We start from the raw sequence: 20,173 nt of genomic DNA on the forward strand, positions 1-20,173 counted from the left end.
CTGCAATCGAAAGAAGGCTCCTCTGACGGCGGAGCCCAAATATTGTAACTTTAAAAAAATTAATTAGGTTATAAACGGTTTATTGGCAGTGAGCAGACTTGGCCACTAGAGGAAGCTACCACGTCCATACCGAACTTCACATAATCTGCAGCACCAAGTGTCGAAGGTGCTATCAAACGGAAAGAATAGGTGCACCGCGGCGTTCGGGTTTGCGAAGAGCAAAGCAGACAACATCTGCTAAAATAATTAGCATGAAGAAATGTTATGCCTGAGCAAATGCACCGAAGTATCACAAATTAGAGTGTGTAATCTTTATTTCCATTGCAGTGAAAAGCAGTGCGTAAGTGAAATTTCAGAAATGATAGAGAACAATTCCGAATTTGCCGCCAAGCCCGGCAGATGCCTGTGATAACCCGCCAAACCCTCAAAGCCCTAAAAACCCTCAAAAGCATCCTGATTCTGTGGATGCTTTTGAGACGGCTGCACTGCTTTCGTAGGAGCGGTGCAGCAGCCATGTCGGCACATCCGTAGAAGAGTCGGCCACACTTTCGGCACGCGACAGCCACAGCAAGGAGAGAGGATGGGGAAAAGCGCTCGGTCTAGCCAACAGCCCTTTTCACATCTGTCCGGCACAAAAATGGGGGCGCGTTTTTCGGTGCTACTACCAATTTCGCTTCGATTTTGGCTTCACGGGTAGATTTGCAGATCACGTTTCCCCGACCGCATATTATCACTCCATGGCGGAACAATTTGGGACTCGGATCGAGCAAGGTTAGGAATCTTGGATTCTGACGAAGATCGGCACGTCGGTCAAACAAATGCAGAAACAGTATAAAAAATGTTGCAACTGCCCATGAAAACGCTAGTTTGTTATATACTCTCGTTCACGTGGGTCCTTTCAAATGCACCCAAGTATGCGTTAAATAAGAAAACGAGTGTGTGGATTCCTCGAAAGGAGGCTTGTTGATGCATTCTTGTTGAAGAGTGGAGTGGCACATAATCAACAGAGTGAGTAAGACGAAACCAGTTGAAAGTGTTCATGCAACGCTCGGCAAAGGTGGCAATGCGTCCGCTGCACTGCGCATTTTGGTTTCGGGTCTGAATAATTTATTAGTGTGCAACCTTGCGTCTAGATGGCTCTGCGTGACAACACTGCTGCATCCAGGCTCTCTATGTAGCAATGTAGTCACGTTGCGCTATTCAGACACAAGGTTGTGCGCTAGCAAATTATTTAGACTCGAGAGTGTGCAGTGCAGTGAAGACGGATGGGTGCAGCGGTGGTGTCGACCGTCGCCGCTGCCGCAGTATTTCTGTTCTCTACGTGCGTCACTTGAGTGACAATTTACATAAAATTGATTACTGTTCACCTAGAAAATTCACAATACCGCTCATTTTTGCTTTGTGGGGCTGCACAATTTCTTTGTTTAACAGAAATATTTGTTAAACAGGAAGAAGTTGTAGTAGTCGGAGGAATACATTGAAGACATTGGAAATTGGACAGGCTGGAATCTACAACCTATGGGCTTATTTCTAAGAATATTAAAAATAGATACTAATGGACATGGTCCTCGCTGCTGGTAGCTTTCTCTCATTGCCAATACTCCACTAGGGATATTTAGCTGTGGTGGCCCTATTTTGTTCTTAGACAATTGAAGATAAGCTGGTGATGAGAACCTTATGTTGCTTGCTTTCAGACTTGCCTCAATCCTAACGATGAAAACGAGCAAAAAAAAGGCCAAGTCATTTGTTTAGTGTGACTACATGAAACTATACCCCATTTCACTTTAGAACCGACCGCAGCGGATGTTACGAGCCATCGCAGCCAATTCAAAACCGTCTGAGTGCTACGTGACCTTGGAGAGGGTGACGGGCACAGTGCATATCACGTGCTACGTTCACAGAGCTGGATTGGCCGATGTGGCTCTTAGCGCCTGCGGCGGTCGGACGTGAAGTGAGGCGGAGTAGAATGCACTTTTGCCCCTTAGGCGTGGATGAAAGGTGCGTCTTGCAGTAGCTCGCACTGCGCTGTCCTTGCAGGTACATGATTGCGTTCCAGCCGTCTGCCTGGCCAGAGAAGCTCATCCAGATGAGGGACTTTGCAATGCTGGACAGGATGCTCTCCATGCTTCCAGAGGAAGAAAGGGAGGCGCTCAAATACACCTTTTCACAGCCAGGTACACGGTTTCTCCCTTGAGGATTCTCGCCGGAAGTGTCAGCGAATACGCTAAAAGGTGCACGAAACGGGTCTCTTGCTTTGTCTTTTTGGGACCGGGTATCGCGTGCCTCATAGATCCTAAAGATCGGTAGATATTTTTTGTGAATGCCCCGTTTCTACGAGGCGATACGATTGATAGACTATCATCGGAGACGGGTAGTGAAAATAAGAGGCTGCGTGTAGAAGGCTAAAATTTTAGTCAAAGCTGTAATTGGGTGGCCGACTTTGCGTTAAAAAGTCTTTGACGTAGCTTTGTTACTGCAAAAAATGCAAACAAAGTCCTCGAAACAGTTGCTGATGCCAAGATCAATCGACAGTCAAGCCTTCTTTTAAGTTTGGCTCAAGTAAGAATCTTCCGAAGGAACTAAATACAAAGAAATCGGTCTGCGCCAATCACCCGTAAGCCGATTGCAGGAGTGCCGAATGCGTTGGCGGCATTGGTGAGCTTTGCTCTGAAGCAACTCCACCCTCCCCTCTCTGCTGTCTGCCATCGGCCAAAAGAAGTGTACACCGCACAAAATGATCAGTTCCCCTTAAGGCGAGACGCGGGTCTTAAAATGGTAAAAAATCGCGAAATTTGGGGTTTTTCAAAAATCACATGTTTGGATAGAATATAGTCTGAAGTACCTGCCTGCGAAGTTTCAATGTCCTATTCGACGTCTAAGTATAAAAAAAACGATAAATACGATGCCTCCGCGACGCTCAAATCGCGAATCCAACGCAAAAAAATAGTCAAACTGCGCGCCCGCGTCGCTTCACGACCGATCGTCGGATCGCGGCCATCTTGGTGTTGTTGGGGAGCTGGTTCTCTTCCCTACGTCCTCATCCCACTCACTATCGCGACAACCTTGGAGAGCGTCCGCATTCCGCGGGTTTTCACGACCGGAATAACGATTGCTCATTGGCCCGCGCGCGTACGTCACGGGTACGTCGTGCCGCGCGCGCCTGTCATAGGCCAAGACGCGCCCCTTTCCACTTTTGCTCCTTTCCTCCTCTTGGCGCGCGCGCCTCCAGCAGCGCAAGGGGAGCGTGGAGAAGCGTCGTCTGCTTCGTTTTGGCCCGTCGCTTTGTTCGTTTCGCGGCTGAGTGCACGTTGTTCCGAAATCGTTTACGTTCGCGCGTTCGCGTCGGACATCGTTGGTTTCTCGCTACGAAGTTGCGGGAGTTTTATTTCTAGCGATCAAGATGCCGGGGGACTCTCGATTGAAAGAGAGTACGCGGCGGACGTTCGGGAGGAAGACGCGACGTGCGTGGAACAAGCGGAAGACATCACCTGCAAGTGCGCCGCTACGATCTGCGCCACTGCCGAACGCATTGGATCTGCCGGGACCATCGGCTAGCCTTCCCGTTGACGATGCTGCGGCCTCAAGCTCTGGTCCGGATGGCTCAAGTTTTGCCGGCACCACTCGCGTCGACTCTACCTACTACTCTACGGCCGAGCAAGCGCAGCGCGCCGAGCGATCGGAGCAAAGCAAGCGCGTTTTATCGGAGAAGTCGGCGACCCAGCGGAAGTTCGATCTGCTTGAAGTCAACGGATCATGCCAAACAAGCGATGCCGGGACCCAGTTTGTCATCGTCGACATGAAAGTCCTCAACGACCTCTTCGCGCACGCGAGGTGTGGAAGCTGCGGTGTGGGATCTCTCACGCTCAGCAAGGCCGCGGACAAGGAGTACGGCTTGGCCGTCAAGCTTGTGCTCGTCTGCAGCACTTGCGACTTCCAGAAGAAGCAGTTCTCCTCTCCCAGGGTTGCTGGAACAGCAAAGATCACTCCCTTTGAAGTGAACATGAGGGCCATGAAGGGGATCCAATCCATTGGCAAAGGAGTGACAGCCTTGGCAGACTTCTGTGCCTCCATGAACATTTCTCATCGGGGCCTGCACCACAAGACGTACCAGGGACACCTGAAAACGCTTGTGCGGGCATGTGAGAATGCAGCAACCGACAGTGAAGCCGCCAGTGTTGCTGTCGTCAAGGGGCTCTACACAGGCTTTATGAACCCCATTGGCAACATCGATGTCATCTTCGACGGATCATGGATGACCCGAGGACGCAGCTCCCACATTGGTGTAGGCTGCATTGTGGAGTTGTACTCTGGCCTCGTCATCGACCATGTTGTGTACTCCAACTTCTGCCTTGGATGTGCCTTGGGACCGGAGCCCGAGGACGATGGCTACAGCGACTGGTACGCAACCCACGACTGCCAGAGGAACATTGACTGCAATGCTGGCCGTATGGAGGTGGAGGCTGCGCTCACAATGTTCCAGAGGTCTCTGACCAAGCATGGTCTCCGCTACACCACCGTCCTTTCGGATGGGGACAGCCGGACATTCCATGCCTTGTCTGAAGCGAAGGTTTACGGCTTCATCAAGATAGAGAAGAAGGACTGCGTGAACCACGTCCACAAGCGGATGGGAGCTGCCTTGCGCAACGTTGTTGAGAAGAAGAAGGCACAAGGCGAGTCACTTGGTGGGAGAGGAAAGCTGACACAGGAAAAGATCAAGAAGATCACTAACTATTACGGCTATGCTTTCAGGAGCAACAGCCATGACGTTCCAGGGATGAAGAGGGCGGTGGAAGCCACACTCCTGCACATGACCTCCACAGACGGCGCCCCAGACCACAGCAAGTGCCCCGAGGGAGCGGAGTCCTGGTGCAAGTACAACAGGGCCTTGGCAAACAGTGAGCCTCCGCCGCCGCACAAGAATCCTCTTCCGGATTGTGTTCGGGCTGCACTGGAGCCAGTGTTTGAAAGGCTCAGCAATGAAGACCTGTTGGCACGGTGTAGTGAGGGAAAGACGCAGAATGCCAGTGAGAGCCTGCATTCGGTGATCTGGACGCAGACTTCAAAGAATGCGAATGCCTCCCTGGACAGCGTGAAGAGGGCTGCGGCTGAAGCTGTTGCTGTCTACAACCAGGGAAGGAGAGCGACCAACGAGTCCATTGCTGCAGGCCTGGGCTACGCCACCGGTGACTGCCTTGTCCGCCGAAGCATCGAAAAGGACAGTCTCCGTTTACGTAAAGCAAACGCGGTGCACCAGAGCAGCAGTAGCGTGAAGGAAAGGTTCTCCAAGCGACACCAGGCAGGAGCATCACGAGATTACAGCCCAGGACAGCTGTAATGGCTTTTTCCAGTGCCATGTGGAACAAAGGCCCTTTTCAGGGCCAAACAAAATTACGTTTGGAGCTTGAAACTCTTGCTCGCCTCTCCCGTTGTCCAAAGTTGTCGGGTCGTCACTTTAGAAGCAATTTTTAGCCTATATCAGTAATTCTTCACCATTTTTGCAATCTTCTCAAAAACAAATTATTGCAATTTTTAAAATTATTTGTTCAGAATGCACTACACTACATCTTGATAACTATTATTGCATAAGGGTTTTCACATAATTTATTGTAGTCAGCGTCGAAACAGGAAAATGTGATTTTATCAACATTTCACTTGTTCTTTACTTCTTTCATATTTTTTTCCGAATGTTCCCATAAATGGATTACATCATCTTTTATGTCAAGTTGTTCATGAAGACTTACACTACACCTTGGTGGCAATTATTATTTATCATTGTTCACACAATTTTCTATGTTCAATGTCAAAACTTTAACTTTGATTTTCTCATCTTCATGTTTTTTGTCAACGTGCTTAGCCTTACGGGGGTTTTCATGAGGTTTTTATCGTAGCATTTTGAAACTTTTTATACCGTTTTATTCAGAAAGGACTGGACTGTGGAGTAAAGCTATTTTTTTGCAGTTTATAATGACAACGAAAATTTTATGATAAATAATGCGACCTCATTAGTGTCATAATTAGCATAATTAGTACATTTTTGTATTATAATGTAATTTTGTGAAAATATAAATAGCTTTATAATGCATGGCAGACCTTTAGCTATGCATCTACATCAATAAAAAAAAATATTTTTGTTCGAAATGGCCTTAACGACCCGTAAGAAATTAACCAAATTAGGCAACACTATTTTTTATAACTTGAAAACTAATTGAGATATTTTGAAACTGATTTCATATTTGAATTGAGGAAGAAGGAACACATATGCACAGTGATTTTCATTAGTATAGCTGCAAAAATAAAATAGTCCATTTTAGAACCAGTGTCTCGCCTTAATTTGTTCCAGATGTGGAGTCCCATAGCCTGTTGCTTGTACAGTCGCCGACCAATTATTCGGTCTTGGGGGGGGGGGGGGGGACCCCTAAATGATCCGAATAATCGGGCGGGGGGAGGGACACCCCTAAATGATTCGAATAATCAATCAGTCCGAAAATATGGTAGATGAAAAAACTTGCCTTTATTACGCCCTAGCAGGCTTCAAAAAGCAGTCAATAGTGGCTTGCTTCATGTTACGCCTGCTCGCGATGATGTCTGCTTGCATTTGCGCGAGCGTCGTGTTCTCGTCATACACATTCAACCGCAATGTTAATGCGTTCGTAATGTCTGCTGTCAATGGCTGCGGGCAATAGTTGTCATCGGAATCTCATTTTCCGCTTATGCGAGGAACAAGAAGGCGCAAATCCACGAGCACAAAATGGCGACTGGCGACGCGAAAGTGAAAGGAAACAAAGCAAAATGATAATGACGATGACATGCAGCTAAATGGAAAAAAAAGGGCTAGCATAGCGTCACCTAGCGGTAGGACTCAGGAGTACTCAAGTCGCGCTGCCAAACCAAGCCAATCCATTTGCAGTTAACATAGAATTCAAAATGGCTGCTTCTCGGTGGTGCTTCCCGCTGATCGCTCAGGACGATTTCGTCCGAATAATCAAACTTTCGGACTTCAAGCTGTCCAAAACATTGGTCGTGAATATACACTATTTCTATGGAGTAAGCCACGGTTCCTCCTTTAGGTCCAAATCATCGAACAAGTCCGAATTATCGGAGTCCGAAAAATCGGTCGGCGACTGCATAGAATAATGAGGCAAGCCCCTCCCACAAAGCTGTACGCTCGCCACAATTAGCGGTTTCCTTCCCTCCATTGTTCGCTCTACTAAAGTGGAAAGAGAAAGCATCGGGGGGAAAAAGCTTGTCCCGCTTTTCTTAACCTGCTACAGACTGTGCTCTATTCACCCCTTATCTGACTGTGCGTTGGAAGCTACGCGCTCACCGGACCAATCAGCAGCCTCCATTTTATCACCTGACCCCATTCCTTCTGCATCGGTATGGTGGGAGCCTGATCACATGGCAAAAGTTACAACTGGTGCAACGAGCACACAGCTTCCATTGCGCTGTCAGCTTAGGGTCAACAGAGTATCCATGTTTTTACGTAAGTTTGGCCAGCTTGTCCAATGACACTGTTACGAAAAATATATATATATATATTTTGTAGTTTCAATGCTCACCAAACAAAACCAAAATCTTTTCTGGAAAAAAAAATTTTTTTGTGGAAGAAGTTTAGAGACAAGCTATGTATAACGAGGATTGACTCAAAACATTTATCATTAAGTATCGACATTGTTATTCTTTTTTCAAGAGAAAAACTGCAAACACGACACATTCTGCAAAAATACTTTCAATTTATTTTCTTTTTTTCTTCGTATCTATAAATACCAGAACTTTCAAACTTAGCTAGCGTGGTGTCCTGTAGCTTGTTAATATTGGCGCTAAATATTGTTGTCCTGGCTAGCGTAACAAATTTATGAGAAATGCTCAAACGGGGCCATTTTAATCATTACAAGAGTTAGTATTTTGAAACTCAGTTAAAGACAAAGGTCATCTTCGATTTCTCGTTAACTCTCCCACATTAAGGCCTATGATACGTAATCGTATGATACGTAATCTGTAAAAACATTCTACATTATTTTTGTGTATGTATCTGAAGTTATAAAGCTATAAATATGACCAAATTGTGGCTACTGCAGCACCGCTGAGGACGATAAATGCCGTCCAACTCTGTGGTGTTGAAACCGTTCCGAGTTTTTATTATCCGTCCGTCTGAAGGTGGGCGGAACTTAGTTGGTCGAACAATGCTTTAGCGAATGCCAACTTCTCACCGAAAGACACTTTAGCAAATGGTCGGCCGTTGCGAAGCGGCGTTTACAGGTGGTCCAGGTCAGGCGCGAATCCAAGGGGAGGGGGGCGGGGGCCGCTTCCCCAAACAAAGTCGACTCCCCCCGTCCCCCCTTCTCGGAGGGCAATTTGACATGGGTGGACCCCTCAGTGCACACAAATGAATAAGAGAGTAGTATCCTTACAAATTCCCCCCCCCCCCCCCCCCCCTCCCCAAAAAACGGAGTTTCGAATCCGCCCCTCGTCCAGGTAGGTTAAAATCTTTTAATGAGCCCCCTGAGACTGTCGTTACAAAGCGGCATGAATACAGCAGGGCGGGTGGGCTGACACATGCCCAAGTCATTCGCTAAAACGTCGATTCGCTGAAATGACCGCTGTTCGCTGAAACGTCATTCGCTCATCCGATATGGAGCCCTCTGAAGGCAACTGCACACGGAGAGAAGAAGCCTGATCCTTGGGCCTGGCCGGCGTGCCCTGCTGTTTACACCAACGTGCGCCGGAGAGCCAGGTGGAGCGCGCTATGGTGCCTCAACGCCCTTCTGTTTAAGGTTATGCTTTTCTATGTAGAACACGATGCCTATAGCACTCGCTCACACTAAAAATGCAAAAAAAGAATTGCCGAAAAAAAAGTGCTGTTAATGTCAAGAGTTCGTGCATGGAGGGAGGCGCCCTTTCGTGCTTTCTGAAGAAAAATAAATGCACAAAAGCGTCCGGAACAAAATGTTCAGTTGTCGTCACATTAAGCAAAGCCCGTACGATGGTGCTTTAATTAGTGTGGTGCGCGCTCCGTCTGCTGCTCACCTCACGGGCGCCTGCCAGGAGGTGCGGCCGCATTAGCCACAGGCCCACCATGGCGGCGGCCCCAATGCCATGAGGAGGCACGCCAGTTTCGCAGCACCATATTGTGTTACCGCCAGTCAAAAGGCTGAGATGTTAAGTGGAGCCACTCCGGTTGCTTCCTTTATGTGACGTACACAGAGACCCTGCACGCCGGCCATTGAAAACACTTCGCAAAGCATGGGCATGAGAGTTCCTCTCAATCACTCAGGATCGCACGCATTTGGCAGTGTGATGCCCTACTCGAAGGACATGTGCTCAGCATGCTGTTGCATGAGTATGTTCTGAACAATGCATTTCTTGATATGTTCCGGGCCTTGTGGTACCCGCTTTCGCTGTAAGTGCATAGATGTCATTGGAGGTGACTGTGATTACTTTGTGCTGAGTGGTACCAGCACGTACAAGTGTAACTCTTGCACGAAGCGCAATGACTTCGACGAGGTCAGTGCTGCCACGAAAATACGCCCCCTAATGATAGCGACACGTCATCGGGAAACACCATCGTTGGGAACTGCAGCACTTGTGGCTGTATCAACGACCTGTTGGTGGCACTACATGACAAGATTGATTCTCTCGTCAAAGAAGTTGTCTCTGTCAAGGCGGAAAATATGTGTCTGCTTCTGCACCTGTCAAGAAACATGGAATTGCTGCGTCACTTTACCGCCTAATCCGTCGAGCCACGGCCAGCTACAATGCCGTTTTCGCAACCCGGTCCCGAGTCTGCTGGCTTCGTGACGATCCTCGGAAAAGATTTGCCTTTATGATCTGTCGCACCAAGCAGTCTGGATACGTCCGGAAGCAATTTTACTTCCGCCCTTCAGCATCCATCAACATCTACCGTGGTTCTCTACTCCTCACCGCCGCCCACAGTGTCTGTGTCGAGGCCACCTACAGACGCCGACGGTTTTACACTCATCCAACGCAAGAAAAGAATCCAGCCATCATCAGATTCCAGTGCAGGCAGTAAGCTACCTTCAGCCCCTAGAATGGCGAGGCTTGAGGTGCTTTTTGTTTCCCATCTCAAACCGGACACTTCAGGTAGCGATGTCGGGGAAGTGCTAACTAAAGTTTTGCGTGGGAACTCTTTTACACGCACGAAATTGAAAACTAGACACGAAAGCTACTCTTCTTTTTGCGTTGCTGTGAATGAAGAAGAATTTCACAAAGTGAGCAATGCCAATGTTTGGCCCATGGGCTCTCTTTTCAGGCCACTTTTCGGCATTGTACGGGACAATGAGGATCGTGAAACAGTTACGCCAAACTAGCTCGTCCAATGAATTGTTCAGTGTTTTATCAAAACGTCTGTGGCCTGTGTACTGAGACTAATAGGTTTTTCAACAACACTGCTTTAAGTTTTTATTTCTTTCCAGAATACAGAGTGTTGCGTCAGGACCGAGATTATGAAAAGCTTTCTGTTAAATTCGGTGGTGGTGTACTCTTTGCAGTTGTGAAACATCTGCGGATCACTTGCTTGTTTGATCTTGAATTTGAGTGTGAGTGTGTTGGGATTGAAATAACACTTTGTGATAACTTCTTGTTATGAGGTTCAGAGAGGGAAAGCCGGAAGAGATGTTGGCCTCCTGTGCGGGGCGAGTCGCTACCCGGCTAAAAGTGATACCATTAGTTTACTAATTGATATATATTGAATATATATTCGATGTATTTTTTGAAAATATATTCTATATACATCGACTCGTGATAACACTAGTTTACTAATCAGCACTTTTTATTTTCCTCCTAATCTCGACGAATCTAGTATGTTTTCAAATCACTTGATGCTGGTAGATAAATTGGATGTAGATTGACATTGTATGCTCATTCTTGGAGATTTCAACATTCCTGATATAAACTGGAATATGCATTGCTCTGTCGACTGGCACTGCCTCATTTAAGGTGAATGCTCTTTTTTCATTTGTTAACTTTCTTGGATTTACCAAATTGAATAGTTTGCAAAACTTAGCAGGACATGTGCTGGATCTGGCCTTGGTCAATTTTTTTCTTCGCAACATTGGGTGTTTACAGTCCACTGGTATTACGGGATGTTTGGCACGTTCCTTTTTCTGTTTCCTTCGCGGTTTTCACCGGGAAAGAAAAGTACAACAAGAGAGAGTTGCTTGCTTTCCCAAGAGGCGATTACTTTGGCCTTTATCAATATTTAGATAATGTAGATGGGGCATACATATATAGCATGACAGAATTAAATGGTGCCATTGAAACGTTTACAGACTGTATCGTATCTGCACTACTCATATTCGTCTTTCGAGTCGATTGTTATGAATTTCTCCCGACTTTCCATGTGAATCAAATCATCCCAACCAATCCCATGACCCGTATTCAACACTTCTATATTACCCTCGGCGTAATCCAACTTTTGTGGTGTTTGTAACTAACCTGTGATCAGTCTGTTGTGCGTCATTGTCAAGGCGTCGAGCTGTTCATGAGCACAGAAAATAAACAAATGAAGGAATTTTCTTATTCAAAAATGCACCAAGAAGTCTCACTCTAAAACCACCGACGGCCTTTGTGCCGTCAATTTGTTTCTTTCTGACCACCCTCCAGCATTTTTATACTTTCTAAAAATAATGAATTTGTCCATGTTAGAACATTAAAGTGCAAAACGACGAGGAAGGAAAAAAGAGGGAGACAGGAAAGAGTGCTTACTGACAACTGACAGTTTATAGGTACTCCCAAAAGAGAAGGAAAACAATGTTCAGAGTGTTATTAAAATGCAAAATAAAGAGAATAATTCTACAAAAACATACGGTATATGTAAAGTGAATCCCATTCACACCATTAAAGGGGAAATTATTGAGGTTACTTAGTATTCAGTAATGCATTCCCAAAATTAAATAAAAAAATGATCAAATTATTCTTTTTGAATAATTTAATGGTGTAAATGAGATTCACCTTATCTTTTTGTAGAATTATTTTCTTTTTTCATTTTGATACCCCCTTAAACTTCGTTCTTCTCCTTCTCTTTAGTATTAAATGTCAGTTGTCAGTAAGCGCTCTTTTCTGTCTCCCTCTTTTTTCCTTCCTCGTCGTTTTGCGCTCTAATATTCTAATATATACAACCAACGAGTGCTGCGGTAGCCTCAATTCACGGTGCTGTGGTAGCCTCAATTTGGTCATATTAACTTTATAACTTCAAATACACAAAAATAATGCAGCATGTTTTTTACAGTTTGTTAGTACCTATCATTGGCCTTAATGTGGGAGAAAGAAATTGAAGATGGCCTTTTTCTTTAATTAATTTTCAAAATAACTCTAATTTTTAAAATGGCCCCATTTGAGCATTTCTCATAAATTTATTTCGCTACTCAGGATAACGATATTTAGTGCCAATATTAACAAGATACAGGACAACACGTTGACAAAGTTTAAAAATTCTGACATTTATAGATTCATAGGAAAAAAAAAATTAAATGTAATATTTTTTGTAGAATGTGTCATGTTTGAGATTTTTCTTTGGAAATTAACAATGTTGAAACTTAAGGATACATATTTGGAGTCAATCCTCCTTGTACATAGTTTGTCAGTAAATATTTCTAGACCCCTAGCCACACCAGTTCCTTTGGGAGGGGTGCCTGAAATGCCAACTTCGTGCAGTTTGCAGAAAGCACTTGGACTGTGTGTGTGCTTCTAATTTTTTTCCACAAAAACAAAAAACAAAAATTTTGCAAAACAATTTTTGTTTTTGTTTTGATAGACATTGGGAGTTTACAAAAAAAAAATTTTTTGGCAAAAATTAAAAATGGTGAATTGTCATGGTCGGTTGAACTTATTTGAAAACATGGTATAGCACCTCTCGGGCAGAAATTCCGAAGCACGTAGTTTTCGTTGGATGACATCGTGCATCTCGTTGCAGGAGCGCTGACGGGCCCCATCAACTACTACCGGGCGAACATCCTTAGCCAGGACAGGCGGTTGCAGGGTTTGCGCTACAGCTACATCAACACCCCGACGCTGATCGTGTGGGGCGAGGGGGACGCCTACCTGACGCGCAAGCTGGCCCAGCTGAGCATCCAGCAGGCCTTTGGCCGCGTGGAGTACGTAGCCCACGCCTCCCACTGGGTGCACCGGCAGTGCCCCCGCAAGGTCAACGACCACATCCGCACCTTCCTCAAGAACACCGAGAGGTCGACGGCCGCCTAACTTCGAGCCGCTCCGACCGGCCGTCCCAAGTCTATTCTCTCTCCGACGTTGGACCGACCTCTTTCGGGACTGGGAAGGCAAACTTACGTTGTGTCTCCGATGTATGGCCAGCTTCTGGCAGACACACGCCCCACTTCTGGTCAACCTCTGGCCCACCTCCGGCCAACTTCTAGCCCACCTCCGGCCAACCTTCAGCCAGCATGTTTGGCAGACGTCCGGCGACGGCTAGACTTTTCTCGTAGTGCTGTTGCAGCAAGGCAGAGGCTGCCAGTTTGGTCGATTGCGTGGCTGGTGTATGGCCGACTTATGGGAACTCGCAACACTGCTTGGCTGCTATGTGACAGGCATGTCTCGCTTCGTTACTGCAACAATTGTGAATGGAAGCTGCCAGTTTTGTGATGCGTAGTATTTCGGAGTAACGGCGTTGTCAACTAGTTTGGATGGTTGGTTGGATGGAGTCTGGGGACGGAATGACCAATGCATACTCGAAGCATTTCATATCAACATAGCCCTGCGGTGGCAAGTTCGTGGCAGTTTATTGGTGGCTGCATTATTTGCGTGGCAACGGCGGGACTCGGAAAATTTGCGGCAAGAGTGCGATTGTGGTATGTGTATACCCGGAACACAAGCGGAGGTTTTATGGTAGAGCGATAAGCATTTAATGTGGCCAGAGTTGCGTCTCACATTGTCTCCTGCCGCTTGAAATTTTTAGGATGGACTACTTGAACAGTGGTAGCAAGAATTGTAAAAAGAATGACAAGTACAAGTGGTTGTGGGTGTGTTTCGTGGCTCATAGGTATTTTTGTTCGGTTCGACGTACCTTTGATTCGTGAAAGGAAGGGTCCAAAGACTCCAGTGCATCATGCTCAAGCTGGTATATTCTCCTAGCACATGTTTGCAATGTGTCCATGGGCGTACCAAACGGGGGGGGGGGGGCAAGGGGGCGTGTGCCTCCCCCAGTTCTCGGAGTGGGGGGGCAAGGTATGTGTTTTGCCCCCCCTGAAACAGTCAACACTGGGCAGCGCAAACACTGGACGGCGGCGTCCAAGGGGTATACCAAGGGCACCGCCCCCCCCGGCCCTGGCGGGGGGGGGGGGGGGGGGGAGGGGAGGGGAGGGGAGGGGAGGGGAGGGGAGGGGAGGGGGTCTGGTTTGCCCCCCCACTCAAAAACAAGCTGATACGCCACTGAATGTGTCTAACCTTTGGAATGACTCATTTTTGCCAAGGCCAAAGTTCACTCTGTTTAAAAGTATTTTTTCGTATGCGTTAGACTCAATTTTTTACTGTTCTTTTTGTTTTACTTGTGCGCTGAAATGTGTGAGTTTCCCATACTACGTAAAGTGGGCAGCTTGCCTGGTGCCCATATTGGCATTGTGGAGTTCCGAGGTGTGATGATGGCAGCAGCTTTTAGGCTGTAGCAGGCAACAGCTTCGAGGCTATGGAAGTACTCTATGTCAAAGGCTTCCTTATGCTTGGAGTAGTGAGATATTACGTATATTCCAAAATGTTCTCTAGCTCAACTGACTCACCACTAGCTGAAACTAATATGCCGGGCAACTTTCCTCATGCTCATTCTCCTGTCTAACAGTACTTTGAATGGAGCAGGGTTAAGAGTAATCTTCACACTGAAAACTGCTATTATAAATTTGATTTTTGTTTATAACTAGTCAGTTCGTTGTGGCCTACTGACACATAAATGTGCTTACATGTTATTGTGGCCGCTATCGTGGCTGCCGCTGCCCAAAATCAATAACGGAATGTAGAGCTAAGGTTAGGTTCTAATAATCTAACGGAAAAAAAAAATTAGAACACTTTTCTTTTTTTTTAGCTGCTGAGTCATATTTTGGAAATGCGCTGGGGTTTTTCCCTTGACATAAAAATATAGTGCATGAATTTCGGGAAGTGGTTATGGCCTTTGGAATATCTACACCCTCGGGAAACAGATATATATGCATTCTCTTAGATTACAAGGCATGCCTGGAGAGCAGTTTTGATGTCCCAAAAATTGACTCCTGTTTGTGCACAGCACTACATTTGTATTAACATCCACGTGTGAGTGCTCCACCTTGAAAGGAAGTCTCTCTTATTTGAGCACATATTTTTTTTTTAGTGGGAAATTGCAACATGTGATTCGGTTTTTGTTTTGTTTATAATATTTGTGCAGTGGCCTTCCCTTTAAGATGTCCTGGTTGTGTAAACTGAACCTGATTATTAACTAATACACTTCGGTTGCTGGTTCCGAGAAATATGAGGCCGTGTTCTGTTCGCATGTTTCAGTAACTAGTTAGGCGCAGTATGGCCATCGGAGCTCTGTCGCCATAAAACCCGCAAACGACGACAGTATGTTTCAGCAAACTCAAAATCTACAGAAATTGCTACAATGTCAAAATGTGAGTTTAAAAAAAAAAGTTGGGTTATTTGTTAGCAAGAGCTAGAACTTGGCCTTAAATACGTTAACATTTAGCATAAATGGCACTTGTGCATGGGCTGATATGTGCGTGATCCAGTTCGAATGTCCCAATTTTGTGATCATTTTGGGTCCGGTTCTTTCTGCTGTGGGCACTGTCCTTGTTAACACTGAGGGTTTTACCACTCCAAGGCTCATGTAATAAAAGCAAAAGCAAACACCTTCCAGTTTGATTTTTTTTTTTTTTTTTGCATTTATTGAACACATGGCTTCTAGAAACATGTCATTCAGCATCGCAACCAACTCCCGGGCTAATGCAGCTCCTGTTGCCATTTTTTTCTTATTTGCAATGAATAGTGTAGGGAGTTCTCAAGATTCTGATTATTACAACTTGGCCTATTGCGTGCTTCTGCAGTTAACTGTTAAAGGCTAGTTCACGCGGCCCCGTTTTCTTACGTCACGTGAAGTTGCGAAAGCTTACGTCTGCTTGCGCGCAAATCACGGGGACATCTTGTAGTCCTGTTCGGCTGGCCAGAGGGTGCGCCCCCCAGTTCAAGAAGATAGCCTGCCATGCGATATTCGAATATATGTAGGATTTCATTTTTTTTATGAGTTTAATTTTAGCAGTCTTGGGTAGTAACGCGTTACTGTAACTTAGTTACTTTTTTGGTAACTTGTAACTGTAACAAGTTACTTTTTAAAAATGTAACTTGTAACCGTAGTTCTATTACTTTTCTCTAAGGTAACGACGAAAGTAACGACGTTACTTTTGTCGTTACTTTGCAGTGTTTTATGAACAATATATCATAGCCATTCCTTGTTGCACTTTCCAAATCGTCTATTCCGACATTTCGAGTGTCAAGTTGGCCTTGCACAAAGTTGTGAATACGTTCTTTCTGGCGAGTCACGACCCGATTATAGCCACGTGCAGATGTTATGAAAAAATATCTAGTTATCTTTGCGCACGCGCTTGTACTTTGTGCCTGAACACTTACATCTTAGTGTCTTGAAGCACTACCTATGTTGAGTATTTTCTTTTTTTTTGTGCAAACGTTTTTTAATCGGGTGAATCAACCGTAAAACAACAATACACGTGAAGGGCACTGCGCATGTCTCATATTTTGATTAGCGCCACTACTCCGCACTGCGCATGTTTCGTATTTGTTTTTGCGCCACTACTCTGGCGTGGAAACTTTCAAACAGTAACTTCGAGAAGCAACTGCTGCTAAGTTAGAATATGAAGTAAAAAGCGTACTTTTTAATTTTATGCAATAAAACGTTGCGAGGGGCGTTCTCTAGTTTTTCCTAATTTTTTTGTGTTATAGAAAAGTAACTGAAAAGTAACGTCGTTTCTTTTTAAAAGTAACTGTAACTGTAACAAGTTACTTTTTTGTTGCGGTAACTGTAACGGTAACTTCGCTACTTTTTTCTGAAAGTAACTAACTGTAACAAACTACTTTTTAAAAGTAACTTACCCATGACTGAATTTTAGTGAAATTCAAAAAATGTGTTTCAGAGATTTTTCTTCTTTTTTTTTTCTTTTTTTTTTAAATTACGAGTTTATCAGAGTTTATTTTCCGAAATTCGGACTTTAATTTCGCACTTTTTCCTTTTTAGAAACAAATAATAGGGAGTTTTAGTAGACCGTTTTTTCCCCTCCGCTAACCCTCCGCTACGAAGAAACCGCCACTGCGCTTGCGCGCCGATGGCCTTGGCTGTAGAGTTCCGGGTAGCGGAGGGGGAAACACGGTTTACTAAAACTCGCTAGTAATAGGGAGTTTTAGTAGACCGTGTTTTCCCCTCCGCTACGAAGAAACCGCCACTGCGCTTGCGCGCCGATGGCCTTGGCTGTAGAGTTCCGGGTAGCGGAGGGGGAAACACGGTCTACTAAAACTCGCTAGCAATAGGGAGTTTTAGTAGACCGTGTTTTCCCCTCCGCTACGAAGAAACCGCCACTGCGCTTGCGCGCCGATGGCCTTGGCTGTAGAGTTCCGGGTAGCGGAGGGGGAAACACGGTCTACTAAAACTCGCTAGCAATAGGGAGTTTTAGTAGACCGTGTTTTCCCCTCCGCTACGAAGAAACCGCCACTGCGCTTGCGCGCCGATGGCCTTGGCTGTAGAGTTCCGGGTAGCGGAGGGGGAAACACGGTCTACTAAAACTCGCTAGCAATAGGGAGTTTTAGTAGACCGTGTTTTCCCCTCCGCTACGAAGAAACCGCCACTGCGCTTGCGCGCCGATGGCCCTGGCTGTAGAGTTCCGGGTAGCGGAGGGAAAACACGGTCTACTAGAACTCCCTAATATCCAGGTGTAAACGTATGTTGGTTAAAAAATAAAACGTGACTGTATCAATTAATATTTCTTCAGCTGGATTTGGTGTTGGTGCCACTGCCATTTGCAATATACTAATTTGTCCCACGACAAAAGTTGCGCACAAGTGTTGCTTCGATAAACGTCGATACCCTAAAGGGCCCATGAAACGAATTTTGGGTTGGGATAAATCATTTTTTGATTTGGGATTTTACTAATATCACATCGTTTAGTGGGTCAAAAGAAAAAAGGTACAAAGTCAAAAGCCTGACTTTCAGTGTGAAAATTTGAAAAGCACAGCACAGGGTCTGATCAGCGTTCAACTTTTATCGCATAAGTTTGTGCCCCGAACTAGCGATTTTCACCGCACTATAGGGGCTTTCATGGCCACCATGAAAATGTGAGAGAAAAAAAATCCCATCGTTCGTGTATGTGCACTGTGTCAAATAGTGTCACGCAGTGTACACACTTCACATCAGGTCGCTCTGCTGTGAACAAAAAAAATATTTTAAATTTGAGATAATTTTATTTAATCAGACTGATATCACTGTTGCTAGAAAATATTGATTTTTAATTATTTATCACTATATGCATCTTTAAACTGAGCTGAGCTCGGCCGTGCAGCCACTCCGGAGTCTGCCCGCGCATGCTGTGCTCGCTCGGTGGCCAGCCGCCCCCTTACCGGCGGCCGGGCCGCCATGAAGGGGTAGCACTCCTTGGAACTACGCCGCGCGAGAGCCAATGGGAGCCTCGTTCCTTGAAACTATGACACGTGCCAGCCAATGGGAGCCAATCCCTCTGATCGCTGCTACAGACAACGGGCTTCGCCCCATTAGGACAGGGGAGTTTAGGTGCCGTTCGGCGCGGCTTCAAAAGCTGATAACGCCGGTTCGCTCCATGGGACCCAGTTCATGCTTACGTAATAAAACCGGATTCTCGCGCGGACATCGCGATCCTGGTTGTTTGTCGTATAAGTTTCGGCAAAAATCACGAGCGGACGCGAGTCGCTGTCGTCACGGTGTTCCTAGAGCTCCTGTATAGGGAGTATTCACTGGCGGCCATATCTGTGTGCGCGACTGCTGAACGCGTGCTGACGGCGAGCTTCCACAGTTCTTTTGCAGCGTGCATTCCACACCATCAAGATTGCCAGTCTTAGCAGGCTATTGCAAGCTCGTTCTGAGCATGCGCCCTAAACATCGCCCTCAAATATGGCGTCCAGTGAATGCCCCCTATAGGCTCCCTACGGGAGCCAGAGTTGCGCGTCTGTTTTCCACGTGCCGCCGCGCCGCTATTCGAAGAGATCCGATCACGTGAGAAGCCGGATCTAATCCGCGCAGGAAAGTAGACGTTGCAAGCGCCCCGTTCCCCTGCTTTTGAGCGCGGCGCCGCTATTCGCCGAATTCAGTCACGTGAGGAGCAGGGTCAACATGCCGTGCAGGAAAGCCGGCACTACGGGGGTGAACACGCAACTCTGGCTCCCGTAGGGAGCCCATAAACAGGAATTCTAGGTGTCCCAACTCTTGGCTGTTGCAGCTTCCGTTGACTGTGCAGCTGGAGGGCGACCTGCAGCGCAAGAGGCGTCGGCCACACTCACCACCGCTGCTGCGACGCCGCTAGGATCGCGACCGGCGACCACTTCGTGCCACTTGTATCGCGTCATCCGGCGGAAATCGAGGAACCAGTTTTTTGGACACGGTTAACAGACCAGTCGGAGACCCGTTCCAGGGGACTATTCTGAGGGGAGAAGGGCGTGCCATCTCCACGGCCGCGCCCGACCTGGCGGAAGCCTCAGGGAGTTACGTTGAAATGACGCTGGTTGCTCCGTTCATATCGGTCGAACCATCGTGTATTTATGGACAGGTTATTACCCTAGACATTGTGCACCTCTAGTTCGTCCAGGAATTAGCAGCGTCTCGTACACATTCGCTTGTTTTACATACTTTGAAACTACATGAATCACGATAGCATTGAGGATTCTATGACTCTTTCATCTTGTTGGCACAGTCTGAGTAGTTGTCAAAGGTATAACTGAAGGCTATAGTCCTGGGATAAAACGCAAAAGGAATATTGTCCTATCGCTTCCTAATTGATCATAATTGATCGCTTTGGCTACGGCTAGAAAGGCCTTAGTGGTAGGTGCGAAAAAATAGAACATAAATAAAGCATCAGTTTGCAGTCAATTTTCTGAAAGGGGTCATGAAATGAATTTGGACCTGGGATAATTTATTTTCGATCGTTAT

At 46.2% G+C, this 20,173-nt stretch overlaps 1 protein-coding gene across 1 annotated transcript in view; it reads left to right on the forward strand.

Moving 5' to 3' along the window:
• The window catches only part of LOC8025515 (epoxide hydrolase 4), a 47,486-nt gene extending 33,494 nt beyond the window's left edge, over nucleotides 1-13,992 (forward strand). Inside the window, exons 5-6 of the mRNA XM_029979252.4 lie at nucleotides 2,038-2,174; nucleotides 12,932-13,992. Of these exons, the coding sequence (XP_029835112.3) occupies nucleotides 2,038-2,174; nucleotides 12,932-13,218 (424 nt within the window). The 3' untranslated portion in view covers nucleotides 13,219-13,992. The remainder of the gene's footprint in view (nucleotides 1-2,037; nucleotides 2,175-12,931) is intronic.
• Nucleotides 13,993-20,173: the final 6,181 nt, after the last annotated feature.

The sequence above is a fragment of the Ixodes scapularis genome, unplaced genomic scaffold (assembly GCF_016920785.2).
Source record: "Ixodes scapularis isolate PalLabHiFi unplaced genomic scaffold, ASM1692078v2 PGA_scaffold10__122_contigs__length_95168666, whole genome shotgun sequence".
Taxonomy (NCBI): Eukaryota; Metazoa; Arthropoda; class Arachnida; order Ixodida; family Ixodidae; genus Ixodes; species Ixodes scapularis.